This window comes from Anopheles darlingi, chromosome 2 (assembly GCF_943734745.1).
Source record: "Anopheles darlingi chromosome 2, idAnoDarlMG_H_01, whole genome shotgun sequence".
Lineage (NCBI taxonomy): Eukaryota > Metazoa > Arthropoda > Insecta > Diptera > Culicidae > Anopheles > Anopheles darlingi.
This window is the reverse complement of record NC_064874.1, coordinates 85821902-85839401: the sequence shown is the minus strand read 5'-3', so window position 1 is coordinate 85839401 and position 17500 is coordinate 85821902. Positions and strand designations below refer to the sequence as shown.

The 17500-nt window shown below is 46.8% G+C and overlaps 5 protein-coding genes across 7 annotated transcripts in view; 2 read left to right on the top strand and 3 right to left on the bottom strand.

Annotated features, from left to right (window-relative positions):
* LOC125951337 (protein SDA1 homolog) overlaps positions 1-249 on the top strand; it is a 2607-nt gene extending 2358 nt beyond the window's left edge. The window contains exon 2 of the mRNA XM_049680120.1: positions 1-249. This exon is cut by the window's left edge and continues 1168 nt beyond it. Within this exon, the coding sequence (XP_049536077.1) occupies positions 1-180 (180 nt within the window). The 3' untranslated portion in view covers positions 181-249.
* Positions 250-308: 59 nt separating this feature from the next.
* LOC125951346 (uncharacterized) lies at positions 309-7751 on the bottom strand. Of its 3 annotated transcripts, none has more exons than XM_049680128.1 (3): positions 7173-7751; positions 2770-3339; positions 309-2690 (listed from the first exon to the last, which is right to left on the bottom strand). In XM_049680128.1, exons 1-3 carry the CDS (start codon positions 7264-7266, stop codon positions 1654-1656), a joined length of 1701 nt encoding a protein of 566 aa, XP_049536085.1. In that variant the 5' UTR covers positions 7267-7751; the 3' UTR covers positions 309-1653. The 3 variants fall into 3 exon arrangements, with proteins under 3 accessions (XP_049536085.1, XP_049536088.1, XP_049536087.1); XM_049680131.1 differs by lacking the exon at positions 7173-7751 and adding an exon at positions 5219-5715; XM_049680130.1 differs by lacking the exon at positions 7173-7751 and adding an exon at positions 4903-5202.
* Positions 7752-9268: 1517 nt separating this feature from the next.
* LOC125951342 (uncharacterized) lies at positions 9269-12037 on the bottom strand. The gene is made up of 9 exons (XM_049680125.1): positions 11732-12037; positions 11592-11653; positions 11452-11522; positions 10763-11364; positions 10471-10688; positions 10149-10399; positions 9948-10058; positions 9664-9876; positions 9269-9573 (listed from the first exon to the last, which is right to left on the bottom strand). Exons 1-9 carry the CDS (start codon positions 11909-11911, stop codon positions 9437-9439), a joined length of 1845 nt encoding a protein of 614 aa, XP_049536082.1. The 5' UTR covers positions 11912-12037; the 3' UTR covers positions 9269-9436.
* Positions 12038-12206: 169 nt separating this feature from the next.
* Positions 12207-13843, bottom strand: LOC125959603 (uncharacterized). The gene is made up of 2 exons (XM_049692429.1): positions 13623-13843; positions 12207-13542 (listed from the first exon to the last, which is right to left on the bottom strand). The coding sequence occupies exons 1-2, from the start codon at positions 13763-13765 to the stop codon at positions 12207-12209; spliced, it is 1479 nt and encodes a 492-aa protein (XP_049548386.1). The 5' UTR covers positions 13766-13843.
* A 1042-nt stretch (positions 13844-14885) lies between these two features.
* Positions 14886-17500, top strand: part of LOC125951354 (eukaryotic initiation factor 4A) — a 5580-nt gene continuing 2965 nt past the window's right edge. Inside the window, exon 1 of the mRNA XM_049680144.1 lies at positions 14886-14978. The gene's annotated coding sequence lies outside the window, so the exon portion shown is untranslated. The remainder of the gene's footprint in view (positions 14979-17500) is intronic.

Here is a 17500-nt window from a genome sequence, read left to right as displayed (position 1 = left end):
AAGTTTGGCTACAAGGATAACCGGCTGAATCCACACTGCTCGAAGACGAATCGAGAGAAGCGAAAAACGAAGAACTTTGGTATGATTCGGCACAAGGCGCGTGGCAAGGTTAAGAAATCGTTCCGTGATAAGCAGCTCGCATTGCGGAAACATCTGATGAATATGAAGAAAATGAAGTAGGCCTAGCGGTTTACTATGTGTTACGCTAGTAGGAAGGTTGTTGAACGTTAATAAACGCTCATAAAGCAACTAATGCCACTTGTCGCTTTTGTTCGGAAAATTGATAAGAAAGCAAGTTTAACCTCGTCTAATGGTAATGGTAAGTAAAAATAGCCTTATATTTGCGATTCCCTGCACTAATAATTCAACAGTATATACCTTCTCGTTGCACTTCTGTCGTCGTCTTACGCGCATTTGTAACGCACAACGAAACTTAACTTAAGAAGACCGAGTGTTGCCTGCGTTTGCTAAGATGTAAAAGTATATCTCTTGCTAACCCTAAATGACTGACCTCGTAACAAGTAATCGTGTGTGCGGGTGGGTGGGCGGGATGTTTTATACATTTGCTTCAGGTTTGTGGGTATATCACAATTTAAAAATGGTTACATTTAAACAACTTCTGTACCGGATAACCTATTACCCAAAATGTACACCATTTTCAATCAATCTGTAGTAATGAGTTGAACTTTTTGAATGAGGCAATGTTTGGCGATTCGAACTCGCTTAGCTTCCGATACTACCCCTTATTTTAATGTCTTCTTATTACATTTTATGAATTGCTACGTAATTTTAAAATAAAACCATGCGACACGCAAACGGTATTAAATAAAATCTTGTTGAAAGTGAGCAAGCGGCAGGGATTCTCCTCTTTTTTTAATCACAACCATCAAACTATACTATAGAATGGAAAAAGTTCATCTTAGGCGTAATTCGCATGGGACAGAAGGATCATAAAAATGCTGCAAAGCTGTTAAAAACAACCTTACTTCTTAGTAGTAGTTGCACAAAATTTTGTGAGCAAGGTTTACCTAGTGTCAAAAGCTGCCAAACGTCCCGTGGTGAATTTGACTGTGATACTAAATGAGTTACAATTTCGTTAGATCTGCAATTATGCCTACACCAACTAGTGGATCGACACAACCGATGCCAATGATCGCTTCAGGTGACAGTGAAGAGAAAATACCACGTAAACTCGCTTAACTAAACTTGTACATTTGCTTATTGGCGGGTTCATTTTAAAGATTCTTTGGAAAATTATCTCATATTGCACGTATTAAATTGTGGTATAAAAAAAAAGATAAAAACATAATTGTGCCTCATTCATATCTACGGAACGGTTATGCGGTACGAGATTTTTTTTTGATATCCAAAATGCAGTAGGCCATGAAGAGTAGTCACTGTATGGTAACAAAAATAGCACCGATCAGGATATCATTGGCCTATTGCCTCCTATAATATATATGATATGGTGCATGGATTCCACAGCTACCCGCTTGCCTTTCCCTCTGTCTGTATTGGCACATTAGCCGCCCTCCCGTAGTATGGCACTAGAGCTTAAAGTTGTAAATTAAAACGTTCCTCCCATCGCACTTCACACCAACAATTACCAATGCGCATAATTTACCGGTAACCATTGCTGTAAAGCGCTGCACTTTAGAGGAAAGCGCAGGTGAGCACTAGTATGAGCACACTGACGGGAAAGATTATGTAGATTGCCATCCGTGGATGGCACGTGGATACGAGCAGCGTGACGTCGTCTTCCTCATGCTCGATACCGTCGCGTGTCGGCACTTCCACGATCACCCGCTCGTTCGACCAGAACTTGATCGGAAAAGAGCAATGCGTCCCATTGATGCAGGCCTTCGAATCGGACAGGTTTGAGTACTGGAACGTCGGTTTGTAGATGTCGAACATCGCATGGATGTCGTTCTTGACGTGATCGTTATCACTGTAGAAAATGTAGTAATAATACCCATCCGAAACGACCTCGTGCTTGGTGACTACGTGCGAACCAGTTTCAAGAAACTTCACACTCTCGCAGGACGTGCTGGGCGAGAAGCTGTGCGCCAGAAGGATGTCACCATCGTAGCACGAAAGCAAACTGTTCTCGAAACTGGACACCGAGTCGGAGGTGTTGTTTGAGAAGTTCATTGCCGTACCGCCGTGATTGATGCGCCGATCGTATACCAGATCGCGCCTCTTTCGGTGCCCCTGCTGGTGCGGCTGTTCCGCTGGTTCGACACTGTCCGGCTGAACAATCTCTTCTCCATCATGATCAACCTCGGCCTGTCGCAGGCGGTGCCCCGTTTTGTTGTGTGCGTGACGCCTCCGATGGATGCCACTCTCTACTGACACCTCATCTTCGGCCGGTCCGGCTTCGGTGGCTCGGAAGTTGCGGTACTTTTTCACCAAATTTTCCGTCGTGCTAGACGGAATTTCTGTCGTCGTGGTGGTTGTCGTTGACGTGGTGACCGATGGTTGCACGGTTTTGGTTGTAACCGATACCGGCCGTCCTATGCGTTTGGTTGTAGAATGATGCCTGTACCCTCCGGCATCTTTAGCATTAGTGGAAGTTATAGGCTTCTCTATGCTAGCCGCATGTGAAGCTTGAGAAGCTTCCTTTTTGATCGGTACCCCTGGCAGCAGAGAAATCGATCCTCCGGGTGATTCCTCCGTAAGATCTTCTCCACCTGAAAAAAAAGAAAAGGATAAATTAACACGTCTTTCACCGCTTCTGGGTTCTTCCAGCCGGCCAGGCGCCAAACTCACCATGATTTCCATCCGCCGGTAGATCGGGAGGATCCTTCTTCTCTCGTGAATCAATAAATTCGGCCGCCGACTCATAGGTGACCAGCACCTGGCCGTGCTCCTTGTTGAGGTAGTTATCGATCTTGTCTTTGTTGTGCTCGAGCAACCCGCAGGTGCGCAGGTTCCGTTCACCTTTTACCACCAGAATGCGCGAACCATCGTACCGAGAGCAGATCTTGAGCGCCACCGTAGCACCTTTCAACAGATAGAATCCCCAGTACTCGAGCGTATCATCCGGCAATGACATTGATTTTTTCAGCCGAATGTGCTTCCGGTTCTTCGAGATTTCTGGCTCGTGCTCCAGCTGGAACGCATTAAAGGTGCTGTTCATCTGCAGCGTGTGCTTCTGGCAGAACACTGACGAAATGCCGTCACGGATTTCGATAATATCCGACTCCGCGATCGGGTACACGACATCGGCGAACACGGTGTGCCTTAGGTAAAGCGGAAGTATGATGAGTGCAGCCGGTAGAATGGCGGTAAGGATGCAGAATGCAATCACGCGCTTTACACCGTGCATGCTTTTAGACTCTATTGAGAAACGGGGAGAGGAAGAAAAGTAGACAGAAAATCAATATAACAGTCACAAGAACAAACGCCCCAAGCACAGTCAGGTCAGGTGAGACCCACCACCAGCCGGATTTTCAAAATACAAAGTATTATGTAGCTGTCTTCCTTTAGACTGAAATCAATGTACACGCGGTGAGCTTCGGGCAGTTGTCCACGAGGCAGCGTCGTAAGACTTGTTATCGCGGTCAGCTGATTGACAAGCATCCTCCAGGGGAGGGTGCGGTAGTCCAAAGGGGTTTCTTGTCACTAATGAGATGTCCCCTCTAATCTAATTGTACGGCGCACATGGCGTCTTGTCCTAATTCTCGCACCGTAACGCTGCACACGATCATAGCACAGTGGCACGAGACAGCTCCATGCTTGTTCACTCGCTGGACATTCGCAAACCGTGCACCTTTGCCCATTCCATCGTGTATCACACGAATCACATAGTACTCGTCCTCTCGTGCTTGTATTTGATTATCAGATTGTCCACGGAAACAAAGAAGCCATACAATGCTGACTCAGCGTCCGGGTAACCGTTAGGATCGTCTTATCCAGTACGACATATGCAGTGCAATGTTCACACTCTGCGACGATGGTCTTTCTATCAATTGAAACGCCATAAGTTATCTCTCATACTAATCCCCGCCATAAGTAAGTCAATCAGCTGTTTATGAGTACGTGTCGCTTAGCAACAACCTGGTGCTACACGATGATGGTGTGCCCTTGAACCTCACATGCATGAACAGAACATCATTCCGCTATGGAACGGTTCCTTTTTATAGTTTGGACCTTTGCCAGTAACAGCAATGAGTAACTGCCGATTGTACATTGTGGATATTCTTGTGCTCGCACTTTATGATGATTGTTTGGGCCATCAAACAACAGCCGCTTGCTAAATGGTCGTTGGAATCAAATCCCCCATCAATGTTCTCCAAAACAAATAGTCATCCTCCGCTTAGTTTTCCCAGTTGTCTAATTTCAGCCGCAACGTTTACTGAGATGATAGCCACATAAAGTGCGAAAACCGGTGCGAACAAGTAGTATCTGCCTTGATAAGTACCGCGTAGCGGATAAACAGATCTCCTTTCCCGCTGGTCCTTTCGAAGCAGATTAAGCTCTCGGTGTCGTTGTGGGTATTTATTTCTTTTTAAATGGCGCTTCCCCCTGAGTCATGAAGCGGTGTCGGAGCGGTTTGTTTTCTTAAGCATTACACTCAGACGGTGTCTATTGCAATAAACAGACCACCCCCGCCTCTAATCAAGAAGATCGATGTCACCGGCGACGGATTGCTGTGCGGTGCACGGTACTATTTTTATCATCGAGCAAATTCGTTTGTTATTCTCGCGCCTCCTATCTTAGTCACTTATCTGCATGTAAGTATAAGAAATACCACACCCTATAGTGTTCAATCAATACGATTCAGCTTTGGTGATAAACATACGATATGCACATGCCGATACCACACAATTTGTTAAACCATGTTACTAAGCATACCTACTACGGGTTAGATTGGGATTTTGTTTTCGATTTTTCGCTCACCAAACTCATGCATCTTGCTTCTGCTGCTTCTTCTGGTACACTCGCGCGGAAGAGATTAAGAAATCCACTGATAACCCAGCGTGATGAGTGGCAATACTTTTATTCCCCGCTCGCACGTCCGACTTTTTCACGTGTGAGTTAATGATAGTATCACCTATGATGAAGAGTATCACCTGCACAACATCTTAGCACTTCATCTGGCGGGTGGCTCACGTATAATCACAACCATCTGTCGCCAAACTCCGGGTTTCATGTTTGTTCAACAAGGTGTAGCAAAGATAATAAAAAAACAAGGGAGACAGCATCGACTACATACTTGCGAGCATATGCTGATGACATGTGCGAAGAATTCCGTCCCCTGATTGAGGGTGATATGTGGCACGTAAAGGTTTTCACAGATGCTCAATTTCTCGATCGGATGGATGCACGCTCTGGGGGCTTCAACGGATGGACCAGGATTGTTTCCATTCACGTAGTCCGCGCACATCAAGTTGCCAAGCAAACACGTTCACGGTTCTTTGTGCTGCCGATGTCGCCGTCTTTTCTCGTGGAAAATGTTCTTTATCATCTGCTCCATGGCCACGGCAGAACACGCGGTTTCACCTTCCCTTAGCACATGCTCGCGAGCTTCCTCTACGCCACGGTCACCATAACGCAATAATCCACACACGCGGACACCGCGATAAGATTCTATTTTTTCCAACGCGACAGAGAAAGCGAAATCAAAACAAACGGTCGCGGAAAGCACCAAGCGCAGGGCGCTTTTCCTGTCCACCCATCGGGTTTTGTAAAAATAACGTTACCGTAAATATTTGTGTAAAAGTTCTAAAAAAAAAGAAACTTCGATAAGAAGGTGTGAGCAGTACTGCCGTTCGCCTTCTTCTTCACTCTCAGCTGATGGCAGGGTTGCTGCGCTACCTTGATGACAGATGATTTGACCCCTATTGCAAAAGGTATGCGGCCACTAAGCGGCCCCTTTGTATGGCAGGTTCTGAAAATTGGCCGCTTAGCAGCCGCTTAACATTAGGCGGCCGCATTGCATATTTTTTTGTTAACAGGGACGTAAGGCAGTTCAACTTTAAATTTAAGGTTTTTTTTTAAATCCATCACAAGTCTTGTTGGAAAAACTATTCTGGAAACAATTTATAGTCAATTTATCTACCATAGCCACCACCTTGGGTAACGGCGTTCAATACACGGTACAAAACATTTTGCTCCCGATCATGGTCCGACTAACGCGCGGTTACCACCTGTTTATTGGAGAGGGGAACTTTATCGCGCGATACTTAAAGATTATCATTATCATCTGACGGGATTCAATAAAACATTATCTCCCACGTTTGTTATCAGACCGTGCCCTCTGCTGAGCAACAGTAAGGCGTGCCAAACATCAATCCATCACGCGTTTCCTGACTGCTGGTCACAGCCACACACGCGCCACAGAAGACACCGTCGCGGACACACGCATGCAATGGAGATGGCAAATGCCGACGTGCACTCGGGAGTATCAATTGCATAATCAGCGATTTATCATTGGTTTTCGGCACTGCCTGAGTTTAAGCCCTTCAGTGTGCATGCAAGCCAGTTATTTATAATGTAACCCCTATCAGGTAGATTGTCAAGATGCTGCGATATCAAATGCTTTGACGACATCAGGTGCGAGATTAGAAGTATGCAAATGTGTGCACCAGAACAGGATCTGCTCCCGGTAACAAGCTTAATCCGCCAGAGGTGCGCGCGCTCTCTCATTCGGAATGTAAAAAACATGCAACGCCACAAAGCGAGACGCTGCATCTTGTAATTGAGCTGGTAACAGTGGTGCGTTCATGATCCCCACAACCGGAGGTGGATAATAGTTTTTCTTTTGCAATTCTCAAAATCCTATTCATCATAAACTGCCTTCCATACTGCCATATAGCCTTTAAATTCCACCATTTCCATTAATAGCCTATTCTCGTTATAAAGTCCATGAGAAGTTTTATATGTTGTCACAAGATCATGCGAACGTATCGTGATCGTCTGGGGACTTTGGTGGCGTCGGATGTGAAGCTATTCCACCCTCATCAAGCACATTATGAGGGTTTCGTCGACCCACAGGTCTTATTTGTTGTTGAGGGTGTCTAATTATTTGCTTGTAGCTTTCTTCACCAGGGACAAATCCTTCTCCATATTCACAAACTACCCGTGTGACGTAGTACTTTCATAGCAGTTTGCATATAGCAGCGTATATTATGAACAGAATGGTAATTTTACACAAACAATATACTCACTGTTTAGCCGCTGCAAGGAGTTATATTTGTACGCGTGGTAGTAGGCCACGTTGTCGCCATTTTCTGTATATCGAACCCGTTTGTCTAGCGCCATTTTTTGATTATTCTTCGTTTGTATTTACGAATATTGAATTTTACAATTCTAGAAGAACAACGCACAACAATCCGTAATCCGTTGAATGCCAGTATCTATATGCTCTGTATGCTTTTTATCAACGATCCACGCACATGCTTTCGCTTCTTGGATCGTCAACTTCAAAAGGGAGCACTAACTGCATTACAGACCAACCATCAGTCTGTTCGATCCGGATGTTCGTATCAGCAGCAGTGCTGGTGTTGGCTAAAGTATGTTTATTGTTTGTTTGCAAAACGAAACAGAACACTTTTTGCTTCGCGTGCGCCAATCGTCGGATCAGATGTTCGAATAGGCGTCTAACACAAACTTCGCGACACACCAGACAAGATTAGGCGTAAGCAAGATCTCGTCCAGCTGGGCGGCTGGCGCCATTGTGTTTGATAACAAAACCGCGGGAACCATTCCGTACGCGACCAGAAACCATTCACAACTGCGACTCGCATTGAGGCGCGCGACCTGGTCAACCGAAACGGAGATCAACTTCTCTCCTTCGTGAATGCGTCGTTGTGGTCGTCGACGTTACTTGTATCCGTGACTGCAGATGGTGGTTTTGTCTTGATCGGCTACCACCACCGTCTGTACCAGTCATTATCGTCTGCCTCTACGTCACTTCCTTGTACCATCCTCTGGTGGCTCTAATCTGCAATCATTTGAGACACAGATAGCAGCGATTGAGGTAAATTGGGGCCGATAACGACAACCAGAGGGGAGGCATCCGCAACTAATCGACTTCTAAACATTTCGAGACCCATCGGCGCACCATCATGAGTGGCAAATCAGCTCATGAACACGCTGACAAGAGTGAGATGGGGACAGCAGCTTACGGCTTTGCTTTTTGACTTGACCTGCCGCCCAGGCAAACACACTCCTCAACTAGGCAATCTGCGTTCAAACAAATCCCGGCTGATAATAGTCATCAAACATCAAACACACAGCCAAGTTGAATAGCACCAGCAGCCACTGCTATCAGGCCCCTCGAGAGAAAGGTCTAGGATAAAATGAGGTCTCTCTTTCTGCCTTCTTTCGTCCACAACTCCACGCATGTATCACGCACTAGGCACTTCCGTATTTAAAAAAAGTTTGAACCACTTGCTGCGATGTAGAGACGAAGGGTTTTAATATGGTGGGGGCTAGAGGGGGGGGGGGGGGGGGGAAGACTATTGAAGGTCTTTTCGGTCTTGGTGTTTAGTTCGAGTGAATGCCAAGTCAAAAGGGCTGCCATGGCGCATTTCAAGTAGTTTGGACCATGGCCTTCTACAAACGTGGACGTAAGATTGACATGAGTGGTAGGAGGGGCAGTTTGAGCCCTTTTTACTGTCGATGGTCGCCCTGTTTTGTTTTTGGTTGGAAAGGCCATACCTGGAGCGGTAGGTAACCTATGGCGCTAGTCGGTGCTGACAGAGCGAGGCGATGAAATCCTCAATTCATTCAATCATTATGCTAATTTGGCAGTATCAAAAACAGATCGATGCTCTTGGAACAAGCAGTAACAGTAACCCTTCTTCGTTTGCATGTATTCAAATTCGTATCTGAGTTACACACTTATCATTAGAACAATATCACTAGCAACAACCACGCGCAGGTAGGCGGAAAGATGTCTCGACACGATTGGTGAATAGTCAGTCAGATAAAAGAGGTTCACCTGAAAACAAGCTGTTTACGTCCTCCTCTGAAACCATCATGTGGCTGGAGGAGGGTATCTTAGTAGTAGGAGAATCGAGTGCGACTACAACGGCGATAATGAACAGCGACATGCAACAAACAACACCCAAACCATCCAAGCATGCCCTCAGAAACAGGAAGTGCAGCAATTCGGTATGGTAATGTTTCTGATACAATTTTGCAGGCAAGCTCGGAGAATTTGGGAACGCATCTAGGACAACGCAGCCATGATTTACAAACCGTGCCATAAAATTTAATCAGTACCAAACGCCTGGGTAGCTCATACTCCGAAACGGGATAAGGTTATTTCTATTTATTTAAAACGACTACAATTTAACACAGAGATACCACATAGCGACGGCTTACGCATGAAACCGTTCAGTTTGGTCTATTAAATATGCGGTTACCGGCGCAGTTATTTTCCACTCTTATCCGAAGATTAACTCGAAGAGCGCTCTAACAGACACTACCGACAGATTTGTATGAACTTGGATTTCAACCCCACCAGCAGCCCGTACCCGGGAAGGGTTGCCCATTTAATGCAATTGATCTCACGATAGCGATCCGGCGTCGTCGGTAAACGCAGCGCAAGCCTTGCTCCGTCTATTAAAAGTAGTGAAAAGCGGAAAAAGAGAGAGTGAGAATGGAATTTCGATCATACGATCCACACTTGCTACCAGACACATTACATACCATCGTGCAATATTGAACCGGCCTTGGATCGGCTTCCCATCCGCCACCGAGATCCTCTATCCAAGATGTAGGCATATTTTTGGTTTCGAGTGCATCGTACCCCAACGATAATGTACCGACCCGACGGCGAGAATGAGAGTGACACAAAGTTGATCACAAATTTAAACAGGAACACCTGCTCGCCAAAGTTATCCCGCTGCAAGCTGCGTATCTCTGGAAAGCACACCCCCGAAATATGATTCTATTAGACTTCCCAAAACCATAAAACGTGCCATTCGGCTTACCCAGCTCTTTCACGGATCGGAATCTCACCGATGCTACGAACTTCTCGCACTGTGAGATGGCCACGTTAGAATCAATGTTTATGATACCATTTGTTATCACATTTTTCCAGTCTAAAGAAGCGAAATGAGAAGATTTGTGACGGCAGTTATTTTAAGGAAACAATATCTTTGGGCGGCGCGGGCGACTAAATTGTGAAATACCTTCTTTGAAATTGGGTAAGCTGTCTACGTTGCCCACGTCCATTCTGTCGAGATCCCAAACTTGCAGCACGCACAGCTGGCTTTGTATGACTGCGTGATTATAATTACTTATCAGACTGAGGTACTGTAAACTGTAGTCACCGCTACTAGTCCACGGTATCTCGCGAGTGAAATCCATAAGCGCAAAACTGTAGAACAAACTGATGGCTTTCTGCAGTATTTGACTGACCAGGTTGAGATCGAAGTGGTATCTTCAACGAGAAAAAATGTCCGTGAAAGTGTTAGAAAGGCAACAAAACTCTTCGGCAGAATGATCACTTACTGGATGTACCGATTGGTGTCTCGGTAGATATACTGTTGGCATATCTTTTCAAAGAAATACATCGGTTCAGTGCGCAGGTCGGCCAACTTAAACTCGACCAGCAGCACCGTGATATCCTCGATTGTGAAAACGGGCGGCCCAATTATCCGGAAGATTGCCGATCGAAGTACATCGATTCGTCGGTTGAACGTAACAAGCGTGAGATTGAGATCCGAAGTCTGAAACGGATGACAGGATGGCACAACATTAAATGCCGCCGAATGCGGATCAAATCCGGGTACCGTTGACGTACTATGCACTTGTCGCTTGTCCGTGGTGTGCGGTGCAATCGCAAATCAGCACGCTTCCGGTTGATCGTCTGCATCAAGACAATCCACAAACCCATCTGTACGCCTAGTTCGCCCTCCAACTGATTTAGACTGTACGGTCTACTAGTAAGGCAGGAGTCCAGTGTTCTCTCGAGCCGTTCCAGCATACGATTGGTGTGTCGCAGAAAAGCCTCCACCAGTGATTCGGGTTCCAGCTGTTCAAGATTGTTATCACCGCTATCCAGTGACGCTGGTAAGCTCTGCCCGGAAATGCCCGTGATAAGGCGTGCATCGCGTGTCACGTAGAGAAAGCGGCACTTACTGTCGGGGTGCATCTCGGCCGCGCACGTACGACCATTGCCCCAATTCCAGAAGATCACCTCGTTAACAGCGGTCAGCAGCAGACAGTTGCACGTCGGATGAAAGCACAGCGAACCGATCGGATGCTGCACATGGAGTGTGGCCGCGAGCTTGTCGTTTGCATAAACCGACACACTACCACCAAGGGTTCCGAACGCAAGGACGTTAGCGTTGGTCGGATGAAATGCCAGTGTGCAGACGGACCGTTCGCCGCTGTCATGTTTGGCTAAGCGGATTTTGGTTTCACCCGGGTGTAACGAGAACGCGTTAGTGACGGAGCGTTTGGTGTTTACAGAGCTTTCACCGGACTTACCGACTCTCCTCATCGATGGTGTGTGGAACACGTTAACACTTTTGTTCGTCTGTGCTGTGGCCGTGAAGATGCTGTAAGCAAAAAACACAACGGATCAGCATCGACGGAAACGTAACCAACCTCGGCACTTGCGTACTTACCCATCGTGGCTCTGTTCGATGTTGAACACCGATTCCGTTTCACTGGCCAGATCGTTGAGCGGCTATTGTGAATGGCAAGTGTTATTCAGTGTTACTTGACCAGTTTATGCTGTCGTCCCCAAATCCCTTGCCACTATTACCTTGCAGAGATCCTCCGTCTTGAGCCGGTTGATCAGCACCCACTCCGCCAGCTCGGTGGCCACCAGGCAAAAGAGGCTTTCATCAGCCAAGCTCGTAGCGTCCGTCGTGTTTCTGAATCTTGACCGCCGAAATCCTCTTTCACGGTGCAGCAGCTGATCTACGATATTCCTTGGCACCATCCTTGGCGCGGTCGAGTTTCTTCGCCGTCTTCCTTCTGCGTTGACTGTTGGCGCTTATTTCTGGCGCTAGCGCTGGCGCGCTGCTGGGTTAAGCGTTGTTGTGACAGGAGGCACGTGCCATCTCGCTCGTTGCAGTAGCGACCGTTGCACGTGACAGAAAGAGACGACTAGTGTGCCGGCTTTTCCCGCTAAGTTGCTTGCACCAACTGATAATGTGCGTGTGAATCGCGAGCTCAATTAATTTCTGAATTTATTGAAACCAAAAGGGGTAATCCATATTCGCTGCATCCCTTCATCATATTATCGGAGGGATGGGATTGAACCATTGCGATTGCTTCTCTAGACCCCAGCCAAAATATCGGCAATGGAATTGAGAGTCAGCATTGAACGCACATAAGCCGGGCCACTTTTCCGACGACCAATACTGCATGCCGAACTCTTTTCGTTCGCACCATCGTTCAGCTAGCTCGCCCACCAGTTCCTGATCGTACTCTGTCGTTGAGCCGTAGTACAATCCCGACAGACACTTGGCCAACGAAAGGTTCGCTGCCGAGCCATCAATGTTTCCATCGCGATAGGCTGATATCTTCGCAATCCTTGCCCGTAACCAATTTTCCTCCGTCTCCCCGGAGACGCATTGACGAACCGGTGCCTGCAGATCTGGACCGACAAGTAGACGCGGCGTGGATTCCGACAGTTGAATTTGGTCGATCGTTACGTCCGGCAACAGGTGCCATGGTTTCGTTCGTGGGTTTTCCGAAACCAAATAGGTGTTCTTGTTCAGTCGCGCTTCCAGTTGCAGACGTTCTAGGCGAGCGCGTAGCAGTGATTCTGCGGCCTCCCTTTCACGTGCACGTGCTTCTTCCACCATCGATGGTGTTTCCCAGTTCGAATCCAGTGATTCAGTGGAAATACAGGATAAGCTGTTGATTATTTCCGTTAGCAATGTATCAACGTCTTTCTTGTATCGAGCCAGTTCCAGGCTGCTTTCCGTCAGATTTAAATCATTCAAGATATCTAGAACAACCGGGATGGTAATCTCTTTTAGCGAAGCTTCTGCCTCTACCGGATCAGAAGGACTGCAGGTTTCATCCGATGTCTCCGATCCATGTGCCAACAAGGAACTTATGATACCGGAAACTATCTCCGAGTGTCGTGGACTACTACTAGCTGGCCACTGGATGGAGCTACTCGAACCTTGATTATGATGCTCCAGCTCTAGAATGTAGTAATCACACCGCGTTGCCCTCACGATGCCCCAGAATTGGCATAATTTTACATGCGGGTCAGTGCGCACTCGCCGGTCCATTTCGGCACAGATAAAGTAATCCATCCCACGGGGCAACCCAAATCCCATGGCATTGAGTTCACGTACAAACAACTGATTATCTGCTGGACGCCAAGTCGTCTTTTCGCTCTCGATTTGATCTATAGCTTCCAGTGTTTGTCGAGCCAGCAGGATACGTTTTTCATTCTCAACCTCCCCAACAGACTCAGTATGCAGTCTGGGTTGGCAAGGAGAAAAGAAATCCGCCTTCACCTGACGACAGTATTCTTCAAATAAATCGACAACTCCCACCGCGGATGCTTCGTTCAGCAATTTGGTAATCAATCGTGCCAACAGGCAGAAACTGGAGCACATGATAAGAAAGTATGAGTCGCCGTGTTGATTTGCGTTGCTTTTTGCATGGTTGTTTTGCGTAGTACTTACAGGTTATCGCCGTTTCGTCCCACGTTTTGCTGAAGCTGTGTTTTTGCAATGGAACTACATTTTTCGAGTGAAATCCAGTTTTTGGCCTTGATTTTATTCAACAATTCGGCTTCAAAATTGTTTGTACCGGGCGGAAAGTTCATCTTCGTGATGCGTGGTGGCTATGAACGGCAAAATCGCTGAACGAATTGCTGAAACAAATGTTTCCTAGATTGCTCTTCCACAGCACCTCCTCCTTAGCAACAAATGCAGCACCTCAGGGAGCAGCTCATCTTCATGAGACCAATGTACGGAAATTCTTCGAACAAGAGCTGGTTTTCTTGCCCGTGTGGCCTTGCTGTTCACCGAAATTCAGCTGGGCGCCTTCACTTTCAGTGTTGGGACGTTTTCTCAAAGTCAGCCGCCGGCACTAGCCGTTCCTGGCGTACCACCGAAACTACCAGAGCTGGTTGAGTTCCTTTCGTCTGGGAACCTCAGCAAGCAATTAACAGCAAGAGCGGCCGGCGCTACTCGAGTGGGTGTAGATAGGGAGGAACGGCGTACTGGGCGCCGAAGAAAATCGGCCGAGTTATAGACGTTGAAGTAGTTAGTTAGTGTAGTGTAGTTAGTTTCTAGTGAGGTATGTAGGTAGTTAGTTAGTGAGGTAGTTAGAATTTTAAGGAAATTATCAGTGTAAGGTTTACGAAAACTGCCTAAAAGCATGGACGAAGTTAGGAAAATGAACAGCTAGGCTATTGACCGCTTTGCATTGAGCCGCCACAACTTTGCTAGAGGAACCAGAGTGACCAAAATTCGCGCCTCGCTACCTCCTGCCAAATGACCTGCGGAAGGCTGAACGGTCCCAAAATCCACTCCTGCGGTGGTGAGCAAGCAAACAAGAACTTAATGTGGAAGCTGAAGATTGGAGCAGCACAGAAAAGGCACAACGCCTTAAAGACGTTTGTTGACCTAGGCGGCGTCCGTGATAGTTCGAGGGTTGCGTCTATAAGTTGTTCTTTTTTGTGGAAGCACCCAATAAACTAGTCTAGTGTCGTCGTAACGGCGAAGCAGCTGGTTTGAGCACATGCAACGGCTTTTTTTGAAGCTGCCGTGGTGAGGTGTGGGAGTTTTGCGCTCGACTCACAGCCCCTTTAACTCGACTTTTTTGCCTTTTTACTCGACTTTAGTCCGTCCATTCTGACCGCAACAAGCGGGCCTCAAGCTGCCAAACGGGACGTGAGCGAAAAGTGTGAGCGAAATTGCTGCATGGGTTTTTCCGAGAGGTGCGGCGACTCTGGCGAAAAGTGGACCTTTTCGCTTGTTCGTAAAAATCCAATTCAGCACGTGTGTAAAGTGCCAACCTTAAATCGTGAAAACGTACGTGAAAAACGGGTGAAATTGGGTTGGAAAGTGTGGCAAAAGTGAGCTAAGGGTAGCAGCTCCCGGGAAACGAAGGAAAACGGCCGGAATGTGGTGTAATTACGGTTTAAAAAGCGCAAATAAGTTTTGTCCATCGATGACAGGAGGTAGCATCGACGCACCATGAAGGATGAAGGGATCGCTCGCGAACAGCGGCTTCGTCATAACCCTCGTTTCTGCATCTGCTGCTTTGAGCCGATTCAAGCTTTACTAACTTCGCTGTAACGTTAATTGGCGGCCCAGCGCTCATGCCAGGGAAACAACGTTGCGAAATGCCCCGTTCGAGAGAATATTCTCGACCGGCACGGAAAAGAAAATTAGCTGGAACGTGCCCTTGAGTCAACGTGCAGAACCGGGCGAGCATTGAAAGGCGGCCTCTGGATTGTTTCGTCGCTTTAGCAGAATGCGGCAGCAATAAACGCGACCTCTTTTTCTTTGTGAACTAGTATCTGGAGCAAACGAGTGTTTTGGGCCGTGGAAATCTACCCCGCCTTACGCCGTATATCATGCAACGTCACCGTGCGTAGCAGATGATAGAAAAGAGGAATGCAACCCAATTCGCTCCTATTTTCACAGCGGCTGTGGCTCAACATGTTTCCTTTGTCGTCGGTGACGCGGGAAATTACTGGCCCGATGGACGCTAAAATTAGCGAACTGTTTGAAGGTTGTCTGCAGGATGGTTGCATGGTTTGATAATAGCAGCGAAATATCGTTCGTCGCCACAAACGGCGGCCATTGTAGAGAAGGTGCTACAGAACCACGACGTCGATACGCGACGAATCGAGTCCATCGCCGCCGCCGCCTCGCTCGAACGCACACTACTGTAAGCGGGTCTTTGCGCACGAAGCTGCGGCTGCTGTTATTCCGTCCCTTGGCATTCTTGACGATATTACTGAAGAATTTCCCCAATACGTCCGGTTTCTTTGGAATTAAATTTCCTTAGATACTGTTCTAATGTGCAGTGTTTGTTTCGGTTTAGAACGCCCGGAACGAATCTTCCGTTTTTACGTGTCTCTGAAAAGTGAGGTTAGGGGTTTGCTGTGTGCAAAGTAACACAGCACCGCGCTCATCAGAGAGGAAGAGAGCGAAATGTACGAAAGAGAGAGAGAGAGGGTGGCAATGGGGAAAAAATCTAGAAATCGCGCTGGATTCGTTTTCTTCACAGACCAGCGGTGGAGTACAAGGCTGTACCGTTATCCTGAAATCCGCGGTACCAAAGATGATTTTTTTCCAAGTACTGCTCCTCTTGCTGGCGAATGACTCATCGGCATACGGAGCGCGTACCTGTGTGTAAGAACTCCGGTGGATTATCTCATACTGCACCGGAGGCTCGTTGACAACAGCAAGCCAGCCAGACCTTGGTCACGTTGCTGCGGCTGTGACGAATTTTTCAAAATTAGTCATCAACCGAAGATGGGTTAAAGAAGTGCAACGCGCCAACAAGCAAATTTCCAGCGGGTTCTACCTTTCTCTCTCGCGCGCCCACCTTATCTTTTCCGCTCCAAGAAAGTTGATTTCTTTTCCTCCAATGCTCATTCATGTGAATCCCAGGAGCATGCGATTTCTCCGGATACGAGTTCGTGCGTGCGTGTTGCTTCCTACGAACTGCTGAGGGCACAACGCGTGCTCTGTTTGATGTAAAAATGTCGGTAAAGTTAATCGCACTTTGAATAATCTAAACACTGTGAACATGGAGGGATGGCGAGATTAACAATTGTCTCAAAGTTGCTCTCGCGATGAAATGGATTTCGAAGCGCAGAGTTGTAATGCAGAAAACATTGTAATTGCCTCCTTGCGCTAATGGTGGTCGATGCTATTTTGTTGCACGTGCGTGGAAGGGAAAGAGAAAAATGTTACGGCTCCAGCACTGATTCTATCTTCAATGTTATACCACAATAGTGTTTAAAAAATAAGTCGTAAATCGTTCTATTGTAGATGGGAATAGAAGAAAAGAAAGCGTATCATCAAATATTTGTTGTTGAAGTTGATTTTTAAAAATCGTCTTATTGGTGTTAGCAACCTTGCAATCAATGCGGTTAGACAATTCGACAAAATTTCATTTGTGCACTCTGAAATTCTTGATGTGATGCGCCGTTTAAATTGTTGGCCATCATACTTGGGAAAAGCATAGTAAAAAGGAAGGGTTGTTGGAGATTAATACGCACACATACGCACGCGTGCATTATCGAATCTCGTTTCTTGTTTTCCGTTGCCCAAGCTGCGTTGATAGGATTTTATTTTTTCTTGATCACCCTCTTGTAACATTGTGTTGGTCCTAGCAGGCCTGCGGTACATACAACAAAGCGACCACAGAGTTGCGCTAGGGTTTGATCCGAGCAGTAGAAAGAATTTCGCTTTTTTGCTGGAAACTCAACAATTATTATTGGCGACTGTATAGGATTTGAAAATTGTAGCATTCGTGCAGGAAGGAAAGTTAAAGATTTGCGTGAAATGTGGGCTTTAGAATTTTTGGGGGATAG